General features: G+C 45.0%; 1 protein-coding gene across 1 annotated transcript; it reads left to right on the top strand.

Annotated features, from left to right (window-relative positions):
* The first annotated feature begins 5,728 nt into the window (after positions 1–5,728).
* LOC125941808 (uncharacterized) lies at positions 5,729–19,648 on the top strand. The gene is made up of 4 exons (XM_049659647.1): positions 5,729–5,801; positions 8,372–8,637; positions 10,791–10,959; positions 19,393–19,648. The coding sequence occupies exons 1-4, from the start codon at positions 5,795–5,797 to the stop codon at positions 19,461–19,463; spliced, it is 513 nt and encodes a 170-aa protein (XP_049515604.1). The 5' UTR covers positions 5,729–5,794; the 3' UTR covers positions 19,464–19,648.
* Positions 19,649–20,611: the final 963 nt, after the last annotated feature.

Here is a 20,611-nt window from a genome sequence, read left to right as displayed (position 1 = left end):
AGGCTTCCCATTCGCACGCTGCGCTTGAGCGCGAGGACATCATTTTCCCGCAAACTTTGGCTCACGAGTGTACTCGCTTGGGGCAGCATCATCGCGACAGAGCCTGGAGCGCAAAGCAAAAAAAAAAAGCAACAGGGGCCATCGGTGCTTCTGCGTGCCTTTTTGTTCAGCACAAATTTTCGCGCTTTCTTAAAGCGATATTTTTAAGGTGGCACAAAACGTCTCGCGCGCAGCCGTAGCAAGGTTGGAGAAGGTAGATGATGATGATGATGATTTATTGGCATACCCTTTGAAACGGGGCGGCGACAAATAGTCACCTAGCCTGCTTGATTTAATCAGGTATACTATACATGTTCTTTATGTAGCATTTTTGTATACCTCTGATTATTATTTTTCTTTTTCAAAAAAACTACCTTGTGCCGCTGCCTATGATTTTAAGAGATCAGGTCGTATCCATCTTTTCCCTGCTTTTTTTCCACCAGTACTCCAATCGTCTCTTGCTGATCTCTACGGCTGATCTGTTTATGTTTCCTTCCACTTTGAAACCAAGCGCTTCTGGGAGTTGCACGTTACCTACGGCTCTCGCTGGGTGGATCCCGTCGCATTCCATCAGGATGTGCTGAGTGGTTTCTGGATCTTTACTGCAGCATGCTCATGTCTCATCTAGTTCCGAATATTTGTTCCGATATGTTTCCGTCCTTAGGCAACCGGCTCGAGACTCAAATAGCAAGGCACTGCCCTTTGTGTATTGTACAGATTTTCTCTTCTAATTTCTTTCTTCTCATCCTTGTAAATCTCCATTGTCCTTTTTGTTTCCATTGTTTCCATCCAATTCATGGTCTCTATTTCTCTCACTTTCTTTCTGATGGCTCCTGGTTGTCTATTTAGAGTTTCGATTATCCTGTACTTGGTTGCCAACTTCATTGACCTCTTCCTCCATTCTGTGTCTACGCTTTTCATGTAGAGATACTTGTTCACTTTAGCCGCCCATTTATTTTCATCCATGTTCCTGAGCCTTTCTTCAAAACTAATTTTGCTCTGTGCTTCCCTGACTTCAAAAGAGGCCCAACCCATGTCACCCTGCACTGCCTCATTTGTGGTATTACCGTGGGCTCCCAAAGCCAACCGGCCTACTGATCTTTGGTTAACTTCCAAACCCGCCAATATATCTGATTTTAAGCATATAATGGCATTTGCGAATGTTAGCGCTGGCACCATTACTCCTTTCCAGATTGCACGCACCACCTCATACTTATTGAGGCCCCACAGTGCTCTGTGTTTCATTATTGCTGCATTCGCTTCCCCTTTATTTTCAGATTATCTTGGTGGTTGTTTGAGTAAATCTTTCCTTCGTTTATGTGTACGCCGAGGTACTTATATTGCTTCACTATGGGTATTACTTGCTGTTGAATTGACACCACGAAGTTACTCGTGTGCTCATTAAAGATCATAATTCCTGATTTCTCTGTGCTAAACTTAAGGCCTAGATTTGTCGCTGCATTCCCACAGATATTCGCAAGTATCTGTAAATCTTTTTTATTGTCCGCTAGGAGCACAATGTCGTCTGCGTACATCAATCCGTGGACCTTCTGTTGCACCATTTGTCCATTACGCATGTAGGATAAATCAAAACCTAATTCGCTGTTTTCCAGTCGTCATTCTATACCCTTGACGTAAAGCGTGAACAACAATGGTGACAGAGGGCAACCTTGCTTCAATCCTTGGTGAATTCCCACCATTTCATTTCCTTTTCTATCTTCCCATACCACTTGTATTTGGTTGTCTCTATATATCTCCCTCAGCAGCTCCACGAAATCATCTATGCCTTCGTATTGAAGAATATCCCACAACAATTCCCTGTCTACGTTGTCATAAGCTCCCTTAATATCTAGAAATGCTATCCATCAAGGTCTTTTCTGAGCTACTGAAATCTCTATGCACTGAGTTAGTACAAACATATTGTCTTCTAAGACAATATGCCTGACCTGAACCCATTCTGTAGTTCCCCCAATACATCGTTTTTCTCCACCCACTTCGACAGTTCTAATTTTATGGCTTGCATTGCCATTCTATATATCACCGACGTTACTGTAACTGGCCTGTACGAGCTCGTCTTATCCTTATCTCCTTTGCCTTTGTAGAAGAGATTCATCTTGCTTTCACGCCATCCAACGGGAATTTTCTTTGTTCTAATCACTTGCTCTATGGCATTAGTCAGCAGTGCCTTGCTTTTTGGACCGAGGTTTTTGATTAGCTGTATTGGGATTTCATCGGGTCCTGCTGCCGTGTTGTTAGGGACATTTTCTGCTGCCTTTTTCCACTAAAAGCTTTCTATGCTAAATTCTCTCTGGTCTCTCTGGCCTCTCTGCTGTTGCTGGATCTGTTGTCTGAACTGCGCTTTTTCTCGTGCCGAAGTTATCCCTAATAACGTCTGTGATGTGCCGCATCGCATCGTCCTTTGTAGATGTTACCGTCTTCATCCCTTATAGCCGTTGGCGAGTTTTTAGTTGGAGCTCCGAGTGCTTTTATATGGTTCCAGAATCTTTTTGGAGCGCTTTTGTCTCTTTTGTGAATGCTATGCACCCAACGTTCACTTGAGCATTTAATTTTCTCTTGCACGAGCTCACTCGCAACCCTTTTCTCGGTATGTATTCCATCCACGGTGGAAGAATATGTAGGTGTTGACACTGCGGCGGAGCGAGCGTCCAGATTATGTCGGCCGCGCGCGGGCGCACCAGTAGCTCTGCTGCGAGCAGATAGATGGCGCCGCGGCCAGCGGTCCCAGCTTTGCGGCGCCGGCGGCTTGGGATTCCACCGCCTCCGCTAAACTTTCGTTCATAGTAGGAGTGAGTAAATCTCAAAGCGCGAAAAAAAATCGTTATTTCACATTAAAGTGATAAGTGTACCAGGCTTCGCTAACATGAAGTTCCTTGTGCAGGCGCGTGATGATGTGAACACGGATCAATCGGGCAGCACTCAAAGCCCACTGAAGTTACCCTCGCGCGCACAATTTGTTTCGTCCGGTCTACCCGTTCATACAAGCATAAAAAATGAAAGTGTTAGCCCACGTGCTACCTCTCGATCAGAAGAAAATAGTGACTGCACCAGAAATGTATTTATGCTTATCGCTGCTTCCATTCACACTCAGAAACCGTTTAAATCATCGTTGCGCGAATTCAATGTGGCCGCGGTAAAATTAAGAAATAAACGGCGCAAGCTTGCGATATGCAATGCACTAAAGCAAAGTCGCTGTTCATGGCAGAACTTAAGATGAAATGCACATCAGCTATGTAAAAACTCTTTCAATGGGAATTTATTACTGACAAGGAGGCGTCTATATTGAATTAGAGATCCATACCTCATTTACTCATGAAAACCTGAGCGAATGCCTTTTTTATTCCAATTCCACTTCATAGACCGTGTATCATTCATTGGCTTTCGTCCATTGAGGACTGGTGGCTCTTGCAAGATCTAAAAAAAGCGACTTTCTTTTTTCTTAAATTGCATATGAGAATGTGCCAATGTAAGCGTGTTTGACAATGCATGCTACAGCCTGTCCACAGATACACTTACACCCACCACACAATAATCCCATAGACCTTTTTTTTGCATAGACACAATATGAAAAAACTTGTGTATGAAGCAGCTCGATAATTTTAATAGGTGATAACCATTCCCGAAGCTTGCGGTCTAATACACTCCACAATGTAAAAATGTTGTATAAAAACGTGCAAGCGTGTAATATACACCACACGCGCATTGTAAAAAAAATTCTGTAGCCAGGATGGAACAAATTTGAAAATCAGGCACAAATCTGCACAGAAAACAGCAGTATTTCCAGGTGCGCAAATATTTCAAAATATGCAAATCACGTAGCTGGACAGACAATAGTAATGCTGTTGCCGTCCCTTGGAGATACTCAGTTATTTTTTACATTCAGCATAATTATATAATTTGTCTTATTTTGATCAACTTCTAATTATTATAATTAGATTAAAAGTGTCAATGAGAAAATTGTAGAGCAACATGAAAGACTCCCGATACAGCTTTCTATTGCTCAATACGCGCTACGTAGAAGTGTTTTTCCGAGCATGAAAGAAGCTCACGAATACACGCTAAGTGCCTCGAGCGGCCAGTCGCGCGGCAATATTGCTGTATTCGCAGGTTTCGTTCATGCTCGGAAAACAGTTTTATGTATCACGTATTGAGCAACAGAAATGTATATTGGGAGTTTTCCATGCTGCTGTACAATTCTCTCGTTCACACTTTTTATCCAATTATAGCATTAAAAAAGTTTATCAATCAATTATTAAAATAATTATGTAATTAAGCGGAATAAAAAATAATCTGAGTATCTCCAAGCGACGGCAGACAACATTACCTTGGTTCTGTCCAGCTACGTGACATTTACATATTTTCAAATGTTGGTGCATGATAGTAAACCACCCAGTATATATCTTGTACTTGCAGCAAAATTTGCATTAACAACTGTGGCACACAGAAGGTTCTCTCTTCCGCAGCGGCTTCGAGGTTTATTTTACCGTGTGAGTTTCTTTGGACAGTTTGGAAATAAGGCGGGAATCCTTTTATCGAGCGTTTCGCGTAATATGCCATCGATATCGTATCCTCTGAAAATGGCTGGTGCAGACATGGTCGGTAGGCGTTAGAGTTCGGTCTGCCCTGAGATTTGCACGGCGCCACTGCTCTAGACGACCGCTGTCGGACGGCGCTTTGAATAAAGGCACACGCTCCGCACAAGTCAGGTATCCAGAATTGCAGTTCGGAACGAAGCACTTTCTAGCCATTTCAAACGCCCCTCAGAAGGCCGCTGCCACCTTAGTCGAGGGCCCGTGGCGACAATACCCAAGCACAAGGTCATGAAACGAACGCGAATAAAAATCGTGCCTTCAAAACAGCGCAACCGCACATGCAAGCAGGAAGACGAAGCAGCGGCAGCACGCGCCTTGCCGCCGAGGCTGGGACCGCATACCGCAGCGCCCTCTACGACGGCGCCGAACCAGCTGCAACCAAGCCGAACCTAATCTGGACGCGAGCGAGCGGTGCTTTCGCGCGCGTTGTGGGGAGAGTGTCAGCACCTCTCTTATTCTTACACCGTGATTCCATCTAAGAGCACCTCTTCTTGTAATCCCAACTTTTTGGCTTTTCGATGAGCCCTAGATGCCTCTTTACGCTCTTCTATAGCTTGTTATATTTCCTTGTTCCACCACTTACGTGGTTTCCTCTTGCCAATCCAACAATTGTTTTGCGTGTCCGCCTTATTTCATGCAGCATAACGTCCACCAGTTCCTTATATTCCCAGACTGCTGTAGGAAAATCCTCAATTTTCTTCTCTATGTTGTTTGCGATCTCTGTTATTTGCTCGTCATTCATCTTTAAAAATTCTGAGCCTATTGGTTCATGTTCTGCGCTAGTATCTCGCCAAAAATTTATGCTAAACGTCTATGATCGCTTCCCAGGCTATTTTTTCCATTTTCGTCTATTAGATGGGTTGGAGGCGCGCGCCGCGGTGCGGCGATAGGAGCAGCCCCACCCCTTTCCGCAATTACACCCGCCGTCAGAATGGGACGGCCGGAGCGTTGCCGGAGCAAACCCGCCGCGCGCGCCGATCCAGGCGGCCGCGCATCAAGGACGCCATGTTGGTTTTAAAGTGCCTGGCCGGCCTGGCGTTGCGTTAGACACTAGCTTCGTTGTGAGAAATGCAGGGTTAGCGAGGGGCCGGTGTTGTAAACGCGTTGAAACGCGACCGCTGGCATCCGACAGACGGCACCAAGATATGCGAGGTGAGTTGTTGACTTGTTAGGGCATATAACAATGCATTTTTGCTAGTTTGTCGTGACAGCAGTCAGTGTTTTTAAGTTTCCACTTGGTTCGATGGTGCAAAGGGCCGAGACGTGACCTCTGCTGCGTGACAGCACAGCTGATTTAACACGGTTATTGCGGATGAAGCCGTGTGGTTGCTGTTAAACGTTTATACACGAAATAAATACTTGTTTCGCTATAGCTGCATGTCATAATCATTGTGGGAACCTGCTGTTTTATTGCGATAGCAATTATATGGACACTTCTGCGGGATTTTTGCCGTCGTCGTCGCCGTCAGGTTCCGTATAGATTCCAAGGGCGATAAAATCGTCGCCGCGCGCCGTACGAGTAAAAGCGCGCGGGGGACGCGCGCTATCACGGAGAGACAACGCACGGCGGAAAGCAAACGCGATTGTCGCCCAAAAGGCCGGGGGTATGGGGGGAGGGAGGCGGGGCGACGCTGTGCTACTGCACCAAATGCTTATCTTGCAACCCAGCGCAAGGAGAACTGGCAACGCAATCTCCCACGCGAAAGCAAAAAAAAAAAAAAAAGCGGGGAGGCAGCGCGGGAGGGACGGGGGGAGCAGCTTCTACTAAGGCCGGGCTCGACTGGCGCGCACTCGCTTCTTAAGAAGCGAGCGAGCGCGCGCGCCAGTCGAGCCCGGCCGTGTCTCCACACGGCTCTGACCTTTATCCGCTGTCCATTCGCCGCTCAGTTTTCGTTGAAGCGATAGACCGCACGATTCTTCGCCCGCTGCAGCGGCCGCGCCAGCGTTTTGACAGTTGTTGTCTGCGGTCATTCAGTGTCATTTATTCATGTTTGCTTGTGCGCGATGACACCACGCTTGTCAATTCAGTTGGAAAGCGAATGTGTCCAAGTTTACGCGGCCGATAAAACTACTCTACTATCCCTACTCCGAATAGCTCTCTACCAATTTGCTATCGCAATTGATGCTTCGCCTTTCGGGCGAAACTGCGACATTTTTTATGGACGCTATTAAACAGCCTCATAACAATGCATTTATTCTCTCAAGAACGGCTGCATAGGAACGAAAAGTTACCATCACTGCTCGATGTTCTTACTGTAGTTTTAAAATGCTGTATAATGCCCCACTTGATTTCAGCTGCATTTCGAGGACAGCCAGTTTGAGGCAAATCGTTAGGATGGGCGCCAATTGTTGAAGTTTACGTATTGTGTGAAGCTGTAAGCAACATGTCGGTGCCCAATACATTTTGTGAATAGCAATGTTTTTTCTGGTACGAATTATTCAATGCAAATCGGAAAGAGTAGATATGGGTTTTTGTTTGTGATTAACAATGTATTTTCTTTTTCTTGTAATTATGTATTTGTGTATACCACACCATGTTGTTTGTACAGTTCCACTTGTTCCCTCTTCCTAATTTTAGTTTTATTTAATCCATGCCAATTCAATGTTCTGAACTGAGACCAAATCAGTGCGACCCGATTGGCTTAATAACCCTATATATATATGCTCTTCAACGTCCGCATACATTGACTTCACTTTCTGCCACAATTACCAAGATCTGGTTTAAAGCTTCATATAGAGAAAAATAGCAGCATTAGCCCTAAAATAACTATTGAGTACTGCTCAGAAATGTTGCACAGATAATTACAAAAATAAAGGCTAGAGTCTGCAATTTTTTATGCATATGTAGGCGGATTGTGCTCTTGGTTGTGTGTGGAACAATTAAAAGAATCACTCGGAGAAGAATCGGGGAGTTTTTATAGAATAATTAATGCTAAGGATGAAATTACCAAAGTAGGAGTTTAGTAAAGATAGAGAATAGTAACAGCGGTTCAGTGCACAGAACAATCAATTGAAGCTAAGTTGAAGCAGTAATTTTGGCGAGTTCATTTATACTTGCAGAGGGGGGAAAAAGTGCTCAAAACAGGATGAAGGGAAAGCCGACGGATTTATCATGTGGTGCTCATTAACTTCTGAAGCTGACAAAATTACAAATAAAAATGAAAAACACGGTTTCTGCTATAGGGCTGTGTTGTCAGTCATCTGTTAATCCTGTCATGAGCATTTCTTTTTTTTACAGTGAGTGCTGTGAAAGTGACAAAAACAAAAAAATGAAAAACAATGTTTCTGCTATAGGGCGCTGTGTTGTCAGTCTGTTAATCCTGTCATGAGCTTTTTTTTACGGTGAGTGCTGCGAGAGTGACGAAAAGACATCCACAGCAGCTTAGACAATGCTCTGCCATTGGAAGAATGTGTCAGATTGTCAAGACTAACTCTACGTTAACGCAGCATCGTAAGTACTGGTGCTGCGCAAAGAATAATGAACAGACTGAATAGCTTTGCATTTGGAATTGCCGAATGTCGCTTAAATTAAAGTTAAATAAAGCCTCACTTATTTGTTACTAACAATATATTTGCAAGCCCGACCATCAAAAGGGCCAACAAAGCCCAATCTCCCCGCATTTTACCGAAAGCGCTCAATCGCTGCATGCCGGGCAGTGCCAGCGAACAGGAATGTTCGAACCAAGATGGCGCCCACAAAAAGCTGTGTCTCCTCCTTGTAGGGAAGGCGGACATTGAGGCACCCTATCCTGGCAGCTGCAGCAGCCCCTCTATGGTGTCCACAAGGAAACTACGAACGCGAGAGCCGCGAGCACGACTGGGAGCATCCGGGCTCGACTGGCACACGTTCACTAGCGCGGGAGCTGTGTCTCCGGCGCCCGTGGTACCACTAGCACAGCAGGTCGGCGTCCTGAAACGCGCACAGCCACCATGCAAACAGATTCTGACGCGGTCAAGAAAACTACGGAAGACGCCATGCCCCGACCAAGTAAACAAGAAAAAAAAGTGAACACTCAAGGTGGCGCTTTCTCAACCTTCTAAAAGCATAGTGCGTCACGTTTGAAACCGTGCAATTTCTCAGCGCCGCTGAGCTTACCGGATGTCCATTTCCAGTGCAGTGGCGCTGTCCTCATTAACATTAACGCTGAACGCGTCTGCATGCAAACACACTTGGTTTCTCCCAGTTCAAGCATTTATTTAATCATCTATCAAGTACTTCCATAACACGGTGTACCCCTAAATAGTGACCAAGTTGTAACCGCACTATCGGCATAAACTTCTCAGTTTAAAGAGCTTAAAAAATACCTTTCTTTTTCATGGGATTTATGTCATGCATCTAAACACAGTGCGAGCACTCTGTTTATTGACTGATTGAATACCGCATATTTTTACACTTTCAGGCATGGCCCAAATTACGCCCCTTGTTTCTACATACATTCTATTGCCGTACTCAACGTCACCTTTTTGCATTTTTCCTCCTCTCAAACCTCTCCCAATACATCACTGCCAACTGCACCGCCCTGCTGTGCCCTGGCAGGATAATTGCACGAGCCCATCTTTCCGGCCAAGCACCACACTCGACGTGCTTCGCATCTCAACTAACTTGGTTTACAATCTACAGAACGCACTAGAGAGGAGGTGCCTGCACATTGACACAAATGACGCTACTTTAGTCTTTTTCCAGGGGCTTTAACAACCACTGGGTTTGCGGTGCCACCTTGCGAGCGGCGGGGTAAAACAATAAACTCACTAACAAAGGACTCTCATCATGTGACTTTCGGTAGACTTCGCCAATTTTAGCGAGCATTCACGCATGCTGGATGCACGGTAACGGTCACTCTTCTCAAGCTGTACAATTTGAGCTGTCAATCCGGAATTGAAGTTCGCACTAAACGTGCATATCTGTGGAGGCCTGCGAGCGAGTCAGACAGCGAGTGTTTGCTTTTTTTATTGCGATAGCAATTATATGGACACTCCAAAGCAGATTTCTGCCGTCGCCGTGAGGTTCCGTATGACGTCAATTGAGATGAAATCGCCGCCGCGCGCCGCCGAACGCTGTATGTGCGAGTGAAAGGGCGCGAGGGACGCGCGCTTTCACGGGGAGTGAACGCACGGCGGAGAACAAACGCGCGTTCTGTGCCGTGCTCCCTTAAGGGCTGCAGAAGTAGGCGTCTCTTTCCTCCTTTACAATCACCATATATGTAGAGCAAACGCGCCTTCTTCTGACGCACGAAACGCCGCGGGGGGGGGGGGGGGGGGGCAGGGATTAGCTGCGGCACCAAGTGCCTATTTATATCAGAGGCTCCGGCAACAGTCACCAACGCCGCACGCATTTTGTGCGAACGTGGGCAAAACGCCGACGGCGTCGACAACAGTGCTGTGTGTTGCCGGTGCTGCTGCATGTCCAAGTTTGTACAACGGATAAAACTACTATCCTTACTCCGTATAGCTCTCTACTAAGTTGCTATCGCAATTGATGCTTCGCCTTTCGGGTGAAACTGCGACAACTTTTTTGTGTGTTCGTCTGGGCACGTACGTATGCGAGTCGGCGAGTATTTATTTAGGCGCGGCCGATCGATCAAAATACACGAACTGCAGCTTGTGCATCATTAATCGAACAGCCGTGGTGCATGCGTGTGAGAGAGCCGTGTCGATGCATGTGTGCGCTTGTTCTTGCGGTCGGTTTCGTTCGTCCAGCCATGTGTTCGTTCGGGCAGCCCTGTTGGTTTTGTATCTCTTTGTCTGTCCTTATACTTCGCGCACCGTCTTAAAGCTCACGCCACCAAAGCACTCCGCCGCCCGATTGACCTTGCAGGGCTTTATTACCCTGACGAAAGTCCCCTTGTCGAAATGTTGGTGCCAGCTTCAGGATTTCGTTATTTATTTACAGTTAATCGCTCACAGTTATACACCTGTTCGGTTTAGATTTCATATAAGTATTTGTTTTATTCATCCTACATATTTGCATTGTTTTGATCAATGTGGATATTTGTTTCCTCTCACTCCCCAAGTTTTCACTTTGATAGTGTCAGACAGCGGGTGAAGTCCCCTGCAGAATGTGTTACGATGACTTTACCCCAGAACGTTGCGTTTCTCCGTTAGCACCTTTCAGAGGACATGCTGCTTCTGTTTATTGCGCAGATGGCCCCTCTCAGAAAAGATGGAGCTGCCACAGTGTCGTCACATGCTTCAGAACACCCGAGGTCGCGAGCGAGGCCGCGCGCAATGCAGCAATCCAGCAGGTCATGGGCTTCGCCCAGAATCACCTGCAGAAGAAAAACTACCAGAGCTGGTGGTCATGGAATACTGAGTAAACAGCATGGCTTCGCAATCATGCGGCTACTATAAACGGCTGTCAAATTCGATCAATTCACTTTTTAGAGTAAAGATTTCTTGCCGAGTTCAAGGCACTTTTTTGTATTTCTGTCCTCTAATGCCGCACGCATTTAACAGGATGGTGACACCATCTAGGAACGGTTCAGCGAAGAAGTAGTTGATAAGTTTAGCACTTTCAAGCATGAAGTTTGATGCAGTGATTACTAGAGGGTGTGGTTCTGGTGTCTACAGGAGCTGCAAGAAGGGCAATTCAGACAGCATATAGGAATAATTTCAAGTACATGGACTTGCCTAAACCTTGTCCTTTTGGTTTGAACTGACTTGGTAAACGGATCAGCACAGCGTTATAATGATGAAACAAACATTAAAATTTCAAGATAAGCGGTTTCAAGACAGCCGAATTCACGAAGATAAAGCATAACCATCGCAAGAAGTCAACATGACGCCTTTCCAATATGGCGCCAATAACCGCCGACTTCATCACAAAATCTCAACGTACCAGGAGTGGTACTTTTAGATCATTTTTGCAATATTATATGCGATCCAGCAACCGACACGTTGGTCGTACATAGCCAACAGTGAACCTCACACAAATAAGCTCAAACGCAGATGTATGTTGACACCGTGTTTGAAACCGATTCACGCTAAAAATCTTGCGAACGTCCTCAGGTTCCTCCGATTTTTTAACCTAGGACAACCTCCACAGAGCGTTCTTCTGACCAGTGACGAAGCGCGCAAATGAACCGCACTGGATAAGGTATGCCTGAGCGACTGTGTCCTCTAGATAAAGACAGATATTGAGGCCATTGTTTACCTTTGGACACTAGGTGGTGTCCAAAGCTTGACGTCTACGACGTATTTCCAGCTTCCAAAATCATTTTCACAGTTTGCAGTCGGCTGAACAATGGCCTTAAGATGTATCTTTCGAAAGTGCCATGCCGCGCAAGCAAATGCTGCGGGAAAGTGCTCGCCTCTGCCCTGCTTATAACGTGACCACCGCCAGTGCAGCCACGCACAGCAGCTGCCTCTGAGCATTCAGGCACTGCCGTGCGTGGCTGGCGTGTTTACAAGTGCCGCGTCTTTACTCTTTCTCGCACTCTTTATGTCCGTCAGCGGTCGTAGCAATGCTCTACCTGCGTAATCAATGGTATCAGCCAGCCGAGAACTTTTGGTGATACCACAGCAGTGCAGTTTCGGTACTGTTCTTTTTTCAACATTTTTGCATTCTAGGTTTTGAGGTATCCAGAGTTTGGCCCAGTGGCGTTTCGAGATAAGGGGTGAAAAACCCATGGAGTTGACACCGTGCCAGGGGAAAAAATTAGAATTCGAGTTAACGAGGGTTTACTCTAAATGTGGCAAATCAATTCTGGGGAAGCCTTGCAAGGTGGAGAAAAGTTCACAAAATATTGTCATCGACCCGAGTGCAGCACGGAGCTGCAAAGGAAACCCATACGGGTTTCTCTGAAAAGAAGCTTCGCATTTGAAGAAAATCCTGGACTAGGAATTTCTTCCACTGCGAAGCTTTTTTTCAAGGAAGCTTGTATGGGTTTCCTTTGTAGCTTTGTCGTACAGTCAGGTCGATCATAATTTTTCCCTTTCATGTAAATGATTCTATCAACAACATATACACAACTACTTTTCAATACTGCAGTGAAGTGATGTCTTCGCCAAGGTGATGCCAGTAACTGTGAGGGTGTAGCATACATAGTGTTTCTTTTTTAGACCGTAAAATTTTTTATAATAAGGGTATGAGTGTAGCGACAAGGTGCTTTTGTGGAGTTGCTAGACGAGGCAGACATACTTTGCTGTGAAGAATGCGAGTTTCTGAGAACTAGTTATCAAAAAATCATCAAATTTGTATTAGAACATTGAGGGCAGCAGATTGTAGGGCAAATTTGGCGGCAGTGACATTTTAATGCACCCCCATTTTTTTAATATTGAAGATCGTACTGAATTCTAGATGCTTATAATCAAATTTCAATGTTTCGTCAAGGCAGTATTGAAACAAAGCACACCAGCAGAGCAGAAAAGACAGCCTCACTTGCCGACGTGCGCAACCTCATGCCTACGTGCCTTGTGCCTGCCATGTCTCGCAACATTAGACGTGCTGCAGTGCTCGCCACAAAGAGACGTCTTGACAGGCATAATTTCATATTGCTATTGACAGTGCTTCAAAATTCTTAATATTTATCAACATAATTGTTTTATTGTTAGGGTTGTTAAATCACTGCAAAGAGGAAAGTAAAAAAAAGCACTTCCTCACATGACATTAATCAGCGCACTGAGAATTGATTGTACCGTGCTATAGCCTTGCAGCCAGGCACGTGGCTAGCATGGCAATGCGAGGCAGGCCAAGCTAGCCTCGCATTGCCATGCTAGCCACGTGCTTGGCTGCAAAGCTATAATATATTCCAATGAAGATTTCAGCAATGAATCTTACATTGATTAAATTAGCGTTCTGTACATTCGGTTTAAGATGAAAATAAGAGAAAAGTATACCTAATTTCTGGAGAAGACAGTGTTGTGTTGGTTCAAGATAGTGTGAAATTTGTTCATCCATATTTGTTACAGTTGTGTTTGACTATACGGGTCTGTTAGAAAAGTATCCGACCTTATTTTTTTTTTGCGAACACTTGATGGATATGAAACAAGCGTGCTTGCATCCGCCGACCATGAACCTTTGTGTGCATGCGCAAATTTTTTCCCGCCTGCCGATAGCATCAGTCGCTGGGACGCAGTGTTTGAGTGAGGTAGTGCGCAGTGCTCTCGTCGTTTTTTTTATTGCAAGGAAAATGGCAGAGCGACTGGAGCAGCGCTACTGCATCAAATTTTGCCAGAAACTGGGCGACAGCCAAGTGGAAACCATTCGGAAGATTCAGACAGCTTTCAGTGACGATGCTATCAGCAGCACAGAGACTAAGAGTGGTACAACCGATTTAAAGACGGCCGCACATCGGTGGAGAGCGAGCCACGCTCCGGTCGGCCATCAACATGCCGAATGACCAGGTCATTGCCGAAGGGAATGCTGTTGTGATGCGGGACCGTCGTGTGACTATCCGAGAAATTGCAGAAGGGTGGGCATCAGCACTTTTTCTGCACATTCCATTATGACTGAAGATTTGGTCATGAAGAGAGTTGCGGCGAAATTCATGCCGAAGGTGCTCACGGTGGAGCAAAAGCAACTTCGTGTTGAAGTCTTGCAGGACATGCTGGATTCCACAAACAGTGACCCCGACTTCATGAACACCATAATCACTGGTGACGAGTCTGGGTGCACAGGTACGACCCAGAAACCAAATCGCAGTCGTCACAGTGGAAGCATTCCACGTCACCAAGACCAAAGAAGGCCCGCCAAGTGTGCAGCAATGTGAAAGTGATGCTGACCGCTTTCTTTGACTCCGCAGTCTGGTACATCACAAGTATGCACCCAGGGTCAAACCACCAAGAGTACTACAGGGATGTCCTCCGTCGCCTGTGTGATGCTGTGCGGTACAAGAGACCGGAGTTGTGGTCAACAGGAAATTGGCGCATCTATTACGACAATGCTCTGCACATTCCTCGCACTTGATTCAGACTTTTTTGGCGAAAAACCAGACTCCCGTAGTTAAACAGGTTCCTTACTCTCCTTATATGGCCACCTGTGACTTCTCACTGTTTGCCAAAGAGGCCATTGAAAAGAGCGTGATTTCAGACAAGAGGGACATTATGGCTGCAGCGACAGCTGAGCTAAACTCCACTCCCAAAGAGGTCTTCTCGGAATGTTCCAACAATGGCAGCACTGCTGGGAGAAGTGTGTGAGTCCCAAGGAGACTACTTTGAGGGTGATTAGGTTTCCAACGCTCCAGTTATGCCACTTTTTTTTGTTCGGCCAAAGCTCGGATACTTTTCTAACAGACCTTGTATGCACAGACAACCTATCTCAACAGTCTGTATAATTTTATTTTTATTTATTTTCACATACTACAGCCGCTGGTGGGGCTATGTCATGAGTGGAATATACAATATGATACAAAAAGAAATACAACAGGCAACAACAAAAGAAAGTAAGCGCAATGCTGAGGGAGCACAGACAAGAATTATTTAATGAAAGAACGGTTGGTTCCTGATAGCAAATTGCAAGTTTCAAATAAATGGTGGTATAAAATGGTGTTAGGAATATTTAAAATGGCACTCTACCAGTCAAAGGTGTGAAAGGGTTAGTTGCATAACCCCAGTCCACAGTTGACAAAAAAATATAGTGCAGCTCATTTAACTTTACATAAAAATATGTACACTTATCGCATGGAATGAAACTTGACACTATGTGCACTACGAGGGTTCACTTGCCTTCATCTAAACCTCTGCCAACACTTCATATGGCTGCAGTGGATCACCTAAGAAAAAGATAGTGCAGTATGCAAACGCTCAACTGCACTCCTGTATGATTTCCATCTGGATAACAAGAACAAAGCAAATCTTGCAAGAACAAATATTAGAAAGTTCACACAAACCTTCTACCAGCAGTGCTTGAAGCTTTACATAGGATGATGCCAGAGGAATTAGTATTTGTAATTGACTTAAGTCAATATTCACAAATCAACCTAAAAACCTTCAGTCATCATTGCATTGGTCATCATTAGTGGCAGTGCACGTATTATTGTACAATCTGCCAGACAATTAACACCAAACGAGTGCCGCTTGATAACTGCTTGTTCCAAACTCGTGAGGGGCTTTCGCACAGGCATCGAAAGGTGTAAAATTTAGTGCAAACATAGGAAAGGCTGCCAATTCACTCATTGACATGTAGCTCTGACCAAACTTTTGTGGCAGCATGCTAACACTTGCTACTTGATCCACTGTTTGTAATGGACGATGCAAAAAAGCAAGACGAAAGACTGTAACCACAGGGGTAGCACCCACTTCTGAGAAAGCTAGCAGTCAAATGTTATAGCACCAGTTAAGCATGCATGCACCCACACTCGCTGTTTTCGTTACATGGCACCGCAACAAAAGCGTGGATCATTAGAATGGCCATCATTCCCCGATATGTTATTTGACTGATTGTACTTCCTCTGCAAATTGGCTGCAAAAAATTATGTTTACAAGGCAGCTGTTGCAAAAGTGGTCAGAACCACTTTTCATTTTCTGAGGCAAGGTAACAATTAGGTGCAGCTTGTAGAAATGATGGAACCAGCCTTCAAGACGCAAACACTAGGAGAGAAGTAGACAGACACATGCTGGGTGTCCGTCTATTCTCTCCTACTTCTCTTCCCAGCATGTGTCCATCTACTCTCCTGGTGTTTGCATCTTGAAGGCTGGTTCCATCGTTTCTAAAATATGTACCAACAGACCCAGCAACAGACTCTTCTAGGTGCACCTGTACATGTCAACAATGAAGACACCATCATGGCAATTAAGTCTAGGACCTGTGCATTGTATGTATAAGAGAAACCCTGCAAAAAACATGCAACGTTTCACTGCGTCTTGCACGTATGGTAGAAGAACTTCATTTTGTTCTCATGGGTCGAAGTTAGTCATCATCATCATCATCAGCCTATATATCCACTGCAGGACAAAGCCCTCTCTCGGCGATCTTCAATTACGCCTGTCTTGCGCTAGCTGATTCCAACTTGCGCCTGCAAATTTGTGCAAATATTCTTAGTGCACTGCAAGTTGTAAGGCACCGCCTAGTTAGGGAAGAGCTCACTGCAGGGTATTTCAAATTGGTTCATTATTGTTAGAGGAGACAAGAAAAACTGAAATGTCACATTGCCATGCTGCCAAGAGCGAGCTTCCTTGCCGATGTAAGCACTTTTGCCTTCTGCCTCGTCTAGCACCCACAAGTGACATTTGTTACCTGCCAGCTCCCTCACCAGAGCCAAGGGACGTTGTCCCATTTGCATACAAGCACTGCCTCCAGTTTTTTTCCCCGTTTCTCTTATTGCTGTGCGGCGCACTCCAAGTGGCGGTATTGCACATTTTGCACTGGACAATTCAACGAATTCATAAGCCATAATTGGTGATTTTGCAGGCATTAGGCTTTACGTAGAGGCATTTGTGCATGTGATCTTGACTCTCTCGCTGGAAGCATAGCACCCTTGAAAGGAAGGACATGAAGGCATTTCTTCTATTACACCATGCAGCTTTACAATATTTTGCAGACACAATTTCTACAGAGTGATCTACATGTCACGCTGGTCCGTTTGCAATGCCTAAATCTGGTGAGGGGCCCTTTAAGAAACACCACTTCAGGAACAGGAAATCGAAGTGAGAGAGCTGATGAGCAAACCAGGAGATATAGCTGGCACCAGCATTTCACCAATGGCCGGTACTTGCACTGTACCCATCTGGGCAGTGGGAGCAATTTCTTCATGAAAAGCAAATTATTCCTGTTATAAAACACCACCTTGACCTAAGAAAATAGCATTAAAGAACAAGGAAAAGCCAGACATTTTTTCGCCAATGACTGCACATGACATGCAACATGGTGCAACATAGTTGTTATAGGCCCTCGTGCCTGTGAACGTAGCTGCGGCTAAGATGCATAGTGTGGATCCTGTGCCACTCATGGTGCTGAGAACATTGGAGGATAGAAGCTTCCAAAGCTGTATGCGCCTAACAGAGATCATGAGCCCTGCCATGCTGCTGCTCAGCCAGCTGTAGTCATGCATTCAGTGTACGTAGAATTCATTTTTTCTTGCGCTAAGTATAGTAGGACGCCACAGGGATGGAACAGACACTGAAATGAAGCAGACACGAAAGGGAAAAACGAGAGGGGAAAAAAATCTTGCGCTACGACCCGAGCCATTCAAAGGTTATAAAAAGAGGAATAGCTAAATCGGCTATCAAACAGGCAATTAAAAAGTCCTGCATTCACGCAGTCACAGATAGCCTTAGCACACAGATTAACAGACTAAAGAAAAGTGGATACCCTGACAACATGATAGTGCAGATTGGAGAGCAAATGATTACGCAAATCACCTGGCCGAAAATACGAGACAGGAATAACAAGGACAAACATAAGCGAGCTGTAGTTGTCCCTTACGTTCACAACCTCTCACACCGCCTAAAGAAGGTGGCAGAAAGGCACGACATAAAAGTGCTCTTCTCAGCACCGATCAAGTTAAGAGGGCTTTGCAAGAAAGTGCACTCGGAGAACAAAAAAGCGCAAGGACCATGTAACGTAACACACGCAAAAATATGTAACCTGTGAAAATAACGTCGTGTACAAGATCCCGCTAAAATGCGGTGAGGTATACGTGGGCCAGACGGGACGCTGTCTGAACGACAGGCTCAGAGAACATTGGTACGCATGCGAACAAGTAGCAGCATCCAGCAATCTCGCCATGCATCGTAGAACGTGCAAATGCACAGCTCACTTTGACAAGATGACAGTTGTCACTAGAGAAAGACAAAATAACTAGGGAAATACGAGAGGCTTTAGAAATAGAAGAAGAAAAAGACAACTGCGTGAGCACGCCTTCAATCATACTAACAAAAGCTGAAATCACCTTCGCAAAGAATGCATACACACACGAATGCAGTGTTAGAATCATAACAACCAGAAACGTGCGTACGTGGTCTGAGTGTTTCTGCTGTAATCATAGTTCACGCAGTCGCAATATGCCGCTGTGTGGTTTAAATACTGTATAATGATCTGACAATAAACCAGTTGGTAGTTTGCGCTCCCGTGTGTCACTTCGTGTCCGCTTCATTTCAGTGTCTGTTCCATCCCTGTGGCGTCCTACTATACTTAGCGCAAGAAAAAATGAATCCACACCAACTAGCCCAATTCATAGCTCTTCTAAATATTTGTACGTAGAAATTTTTGATAAGCATTACACAACCTGCAATGTTGATTTAGTGCTACACTGACATATGCCGAAACATTGCAAGAAATGAGGCAATAATTGGCCAGAAACTGTCCAATAAACTTGACAGCATGCCAGGTGCGCACGACCTGTCATGAACTCAGTTTGGAAAATCAGCTGTATAGTATGGGCCTAGCACAGCTTAAAAGAGTACCGATACAATACTTTTGCATCCTGCTTTCCGTGGTTTATTAGAGAGCTGCTGAGCCCAGATACACAATACGGTACCAGAATTCCTTGTGCACAAAAAATTGCTCATTATATTCTCTTCCAATGTGCTATGATTGGTTGGCTTAAGGTTTGTTTGCAAGGGTTCCTCTACCTGTCACAAATATCAGAGGTAATGGTCACATGTTACATGTGTATTTATCGGAGATAGTGGTCACATGGTATCACAATCTGCTGATACACATCAGCGTGATCCAGTGTCCACAAGCCACGCAATAACCACATTGCCAAAAGCTGGAAGCACACCACATGGGCCATTCTTTCAACATGTGCATGGCGCAAGTGTAGGGAGCAGTGCATTCACTATACGACTGTTTTTTCTCATTCAGGCCTTGCTAGTGTCAACCGACGCAGCAAGTTCACCTGCTTTGGTCACGCCGTCTGCAATCATCGGATCTAATATCAGCAAAGACAAGAAGGAAACAAGCATGTCCATCAACCTCGACCCGGCATCGCTACCCTCGAACCATGGCTTTGTAACGTCACCAGGCACAGCTATAAAAGAGAGACCCTTCATCAACAGCACCAGTGGGCACAGCGCAAGCGTAGGGAGCAGTGCATTCACTATGCGACTGTTTTTTCTTGTTCAGGTAGTGATCATCATTCAATCTGCAGTGATGATCGTTGCTTGGTGATATTGCTGTGCCCACGTAGATGTGTACGTATGTGTTATGCATGTTTCTGTGTATGCAAACTTCTTGTGTGTGGAGATGTTGAGGAAAATCACGGACCTACAGTGGATGAAATGTTGAAACTATTATAAATGGGCAGAAAGCTATCGGCTCTGACATCGCTGAGATCAAAACTCACCTGGACAAGAGATTCGGCAACAAAAGCTTTTTGTGAGCGATTAGTAGACTTAGAAGACAAGGTCAAAGAGTTGAAAATTAAGAGTTGTGTCGTGGATGAATTGAATGCATCTGTGACAAGTATACATGGTGCACTCAGGTCCCAGCAAATCGAAGCCGTAGGAGCATCTTGTTGTGTTCGGCATTCCAGAAGAACCAAACGAATCTGAAGCTGTCTTGCGCAACAAAGTAATTAAAAATGTCTTCGAGAAAAAATTGGAAGTAAAGTGCGTATCAATCGCTAGAATTCATAGACTAGGAAAACCTTCCGAAAGCGGCCTATAAGTCTTTACTTTCAAGATTATAATGAAAAGGAGGCAGTCTTGAGGAATGCTAAAAATTGAAAGGAACTAGCATAAGCCTTCAAAATGACTACTGCGCAGATACGCTGCAAAAAGGAAATTGCTCAGGGACGGTGTGAAACAAGATAAGAATATGGGCAAGAAGGTATCGCTCGTACAGGATAAGGTCCGCATTGACAAACAACTGTATTATTGGGACGACACTTCAAACTTGCACAAGGCATTGTCGAAGACGAACACCTTTACCTCAACAAGCTAGCTACTAAAGGATTGCGAGTTTCGTCTGCTTGTATTTAACGCTCGGAGCATTGTCAAAAAACAGAAAAATTGGAAACGCTTCTTTTGTCATATAATCCTCAATTATGTGTTATAACTGCAACTTATCTTCATGATCAAAT

The sequence above is a fragment of the Dermacentor silvarum genome, unplaced genomic scaffold (genome assembly GCF_013339745.2).
Source record: "Dermacentor silvarum isolate Dsil-2018 unplaced genomic scaffold, BIME_Dsil_1.4 Seq361, whole genome shotgun sequence".
NCBI lineage: Eukaryota > Metazoa > Arthropoda > Arachnida > Ixodida > Ixodidae > Dermacentor > Dermacentor silvarum.
This window is presented reverse-complemented; position numbering and strand designations above follow the sequence as displayed.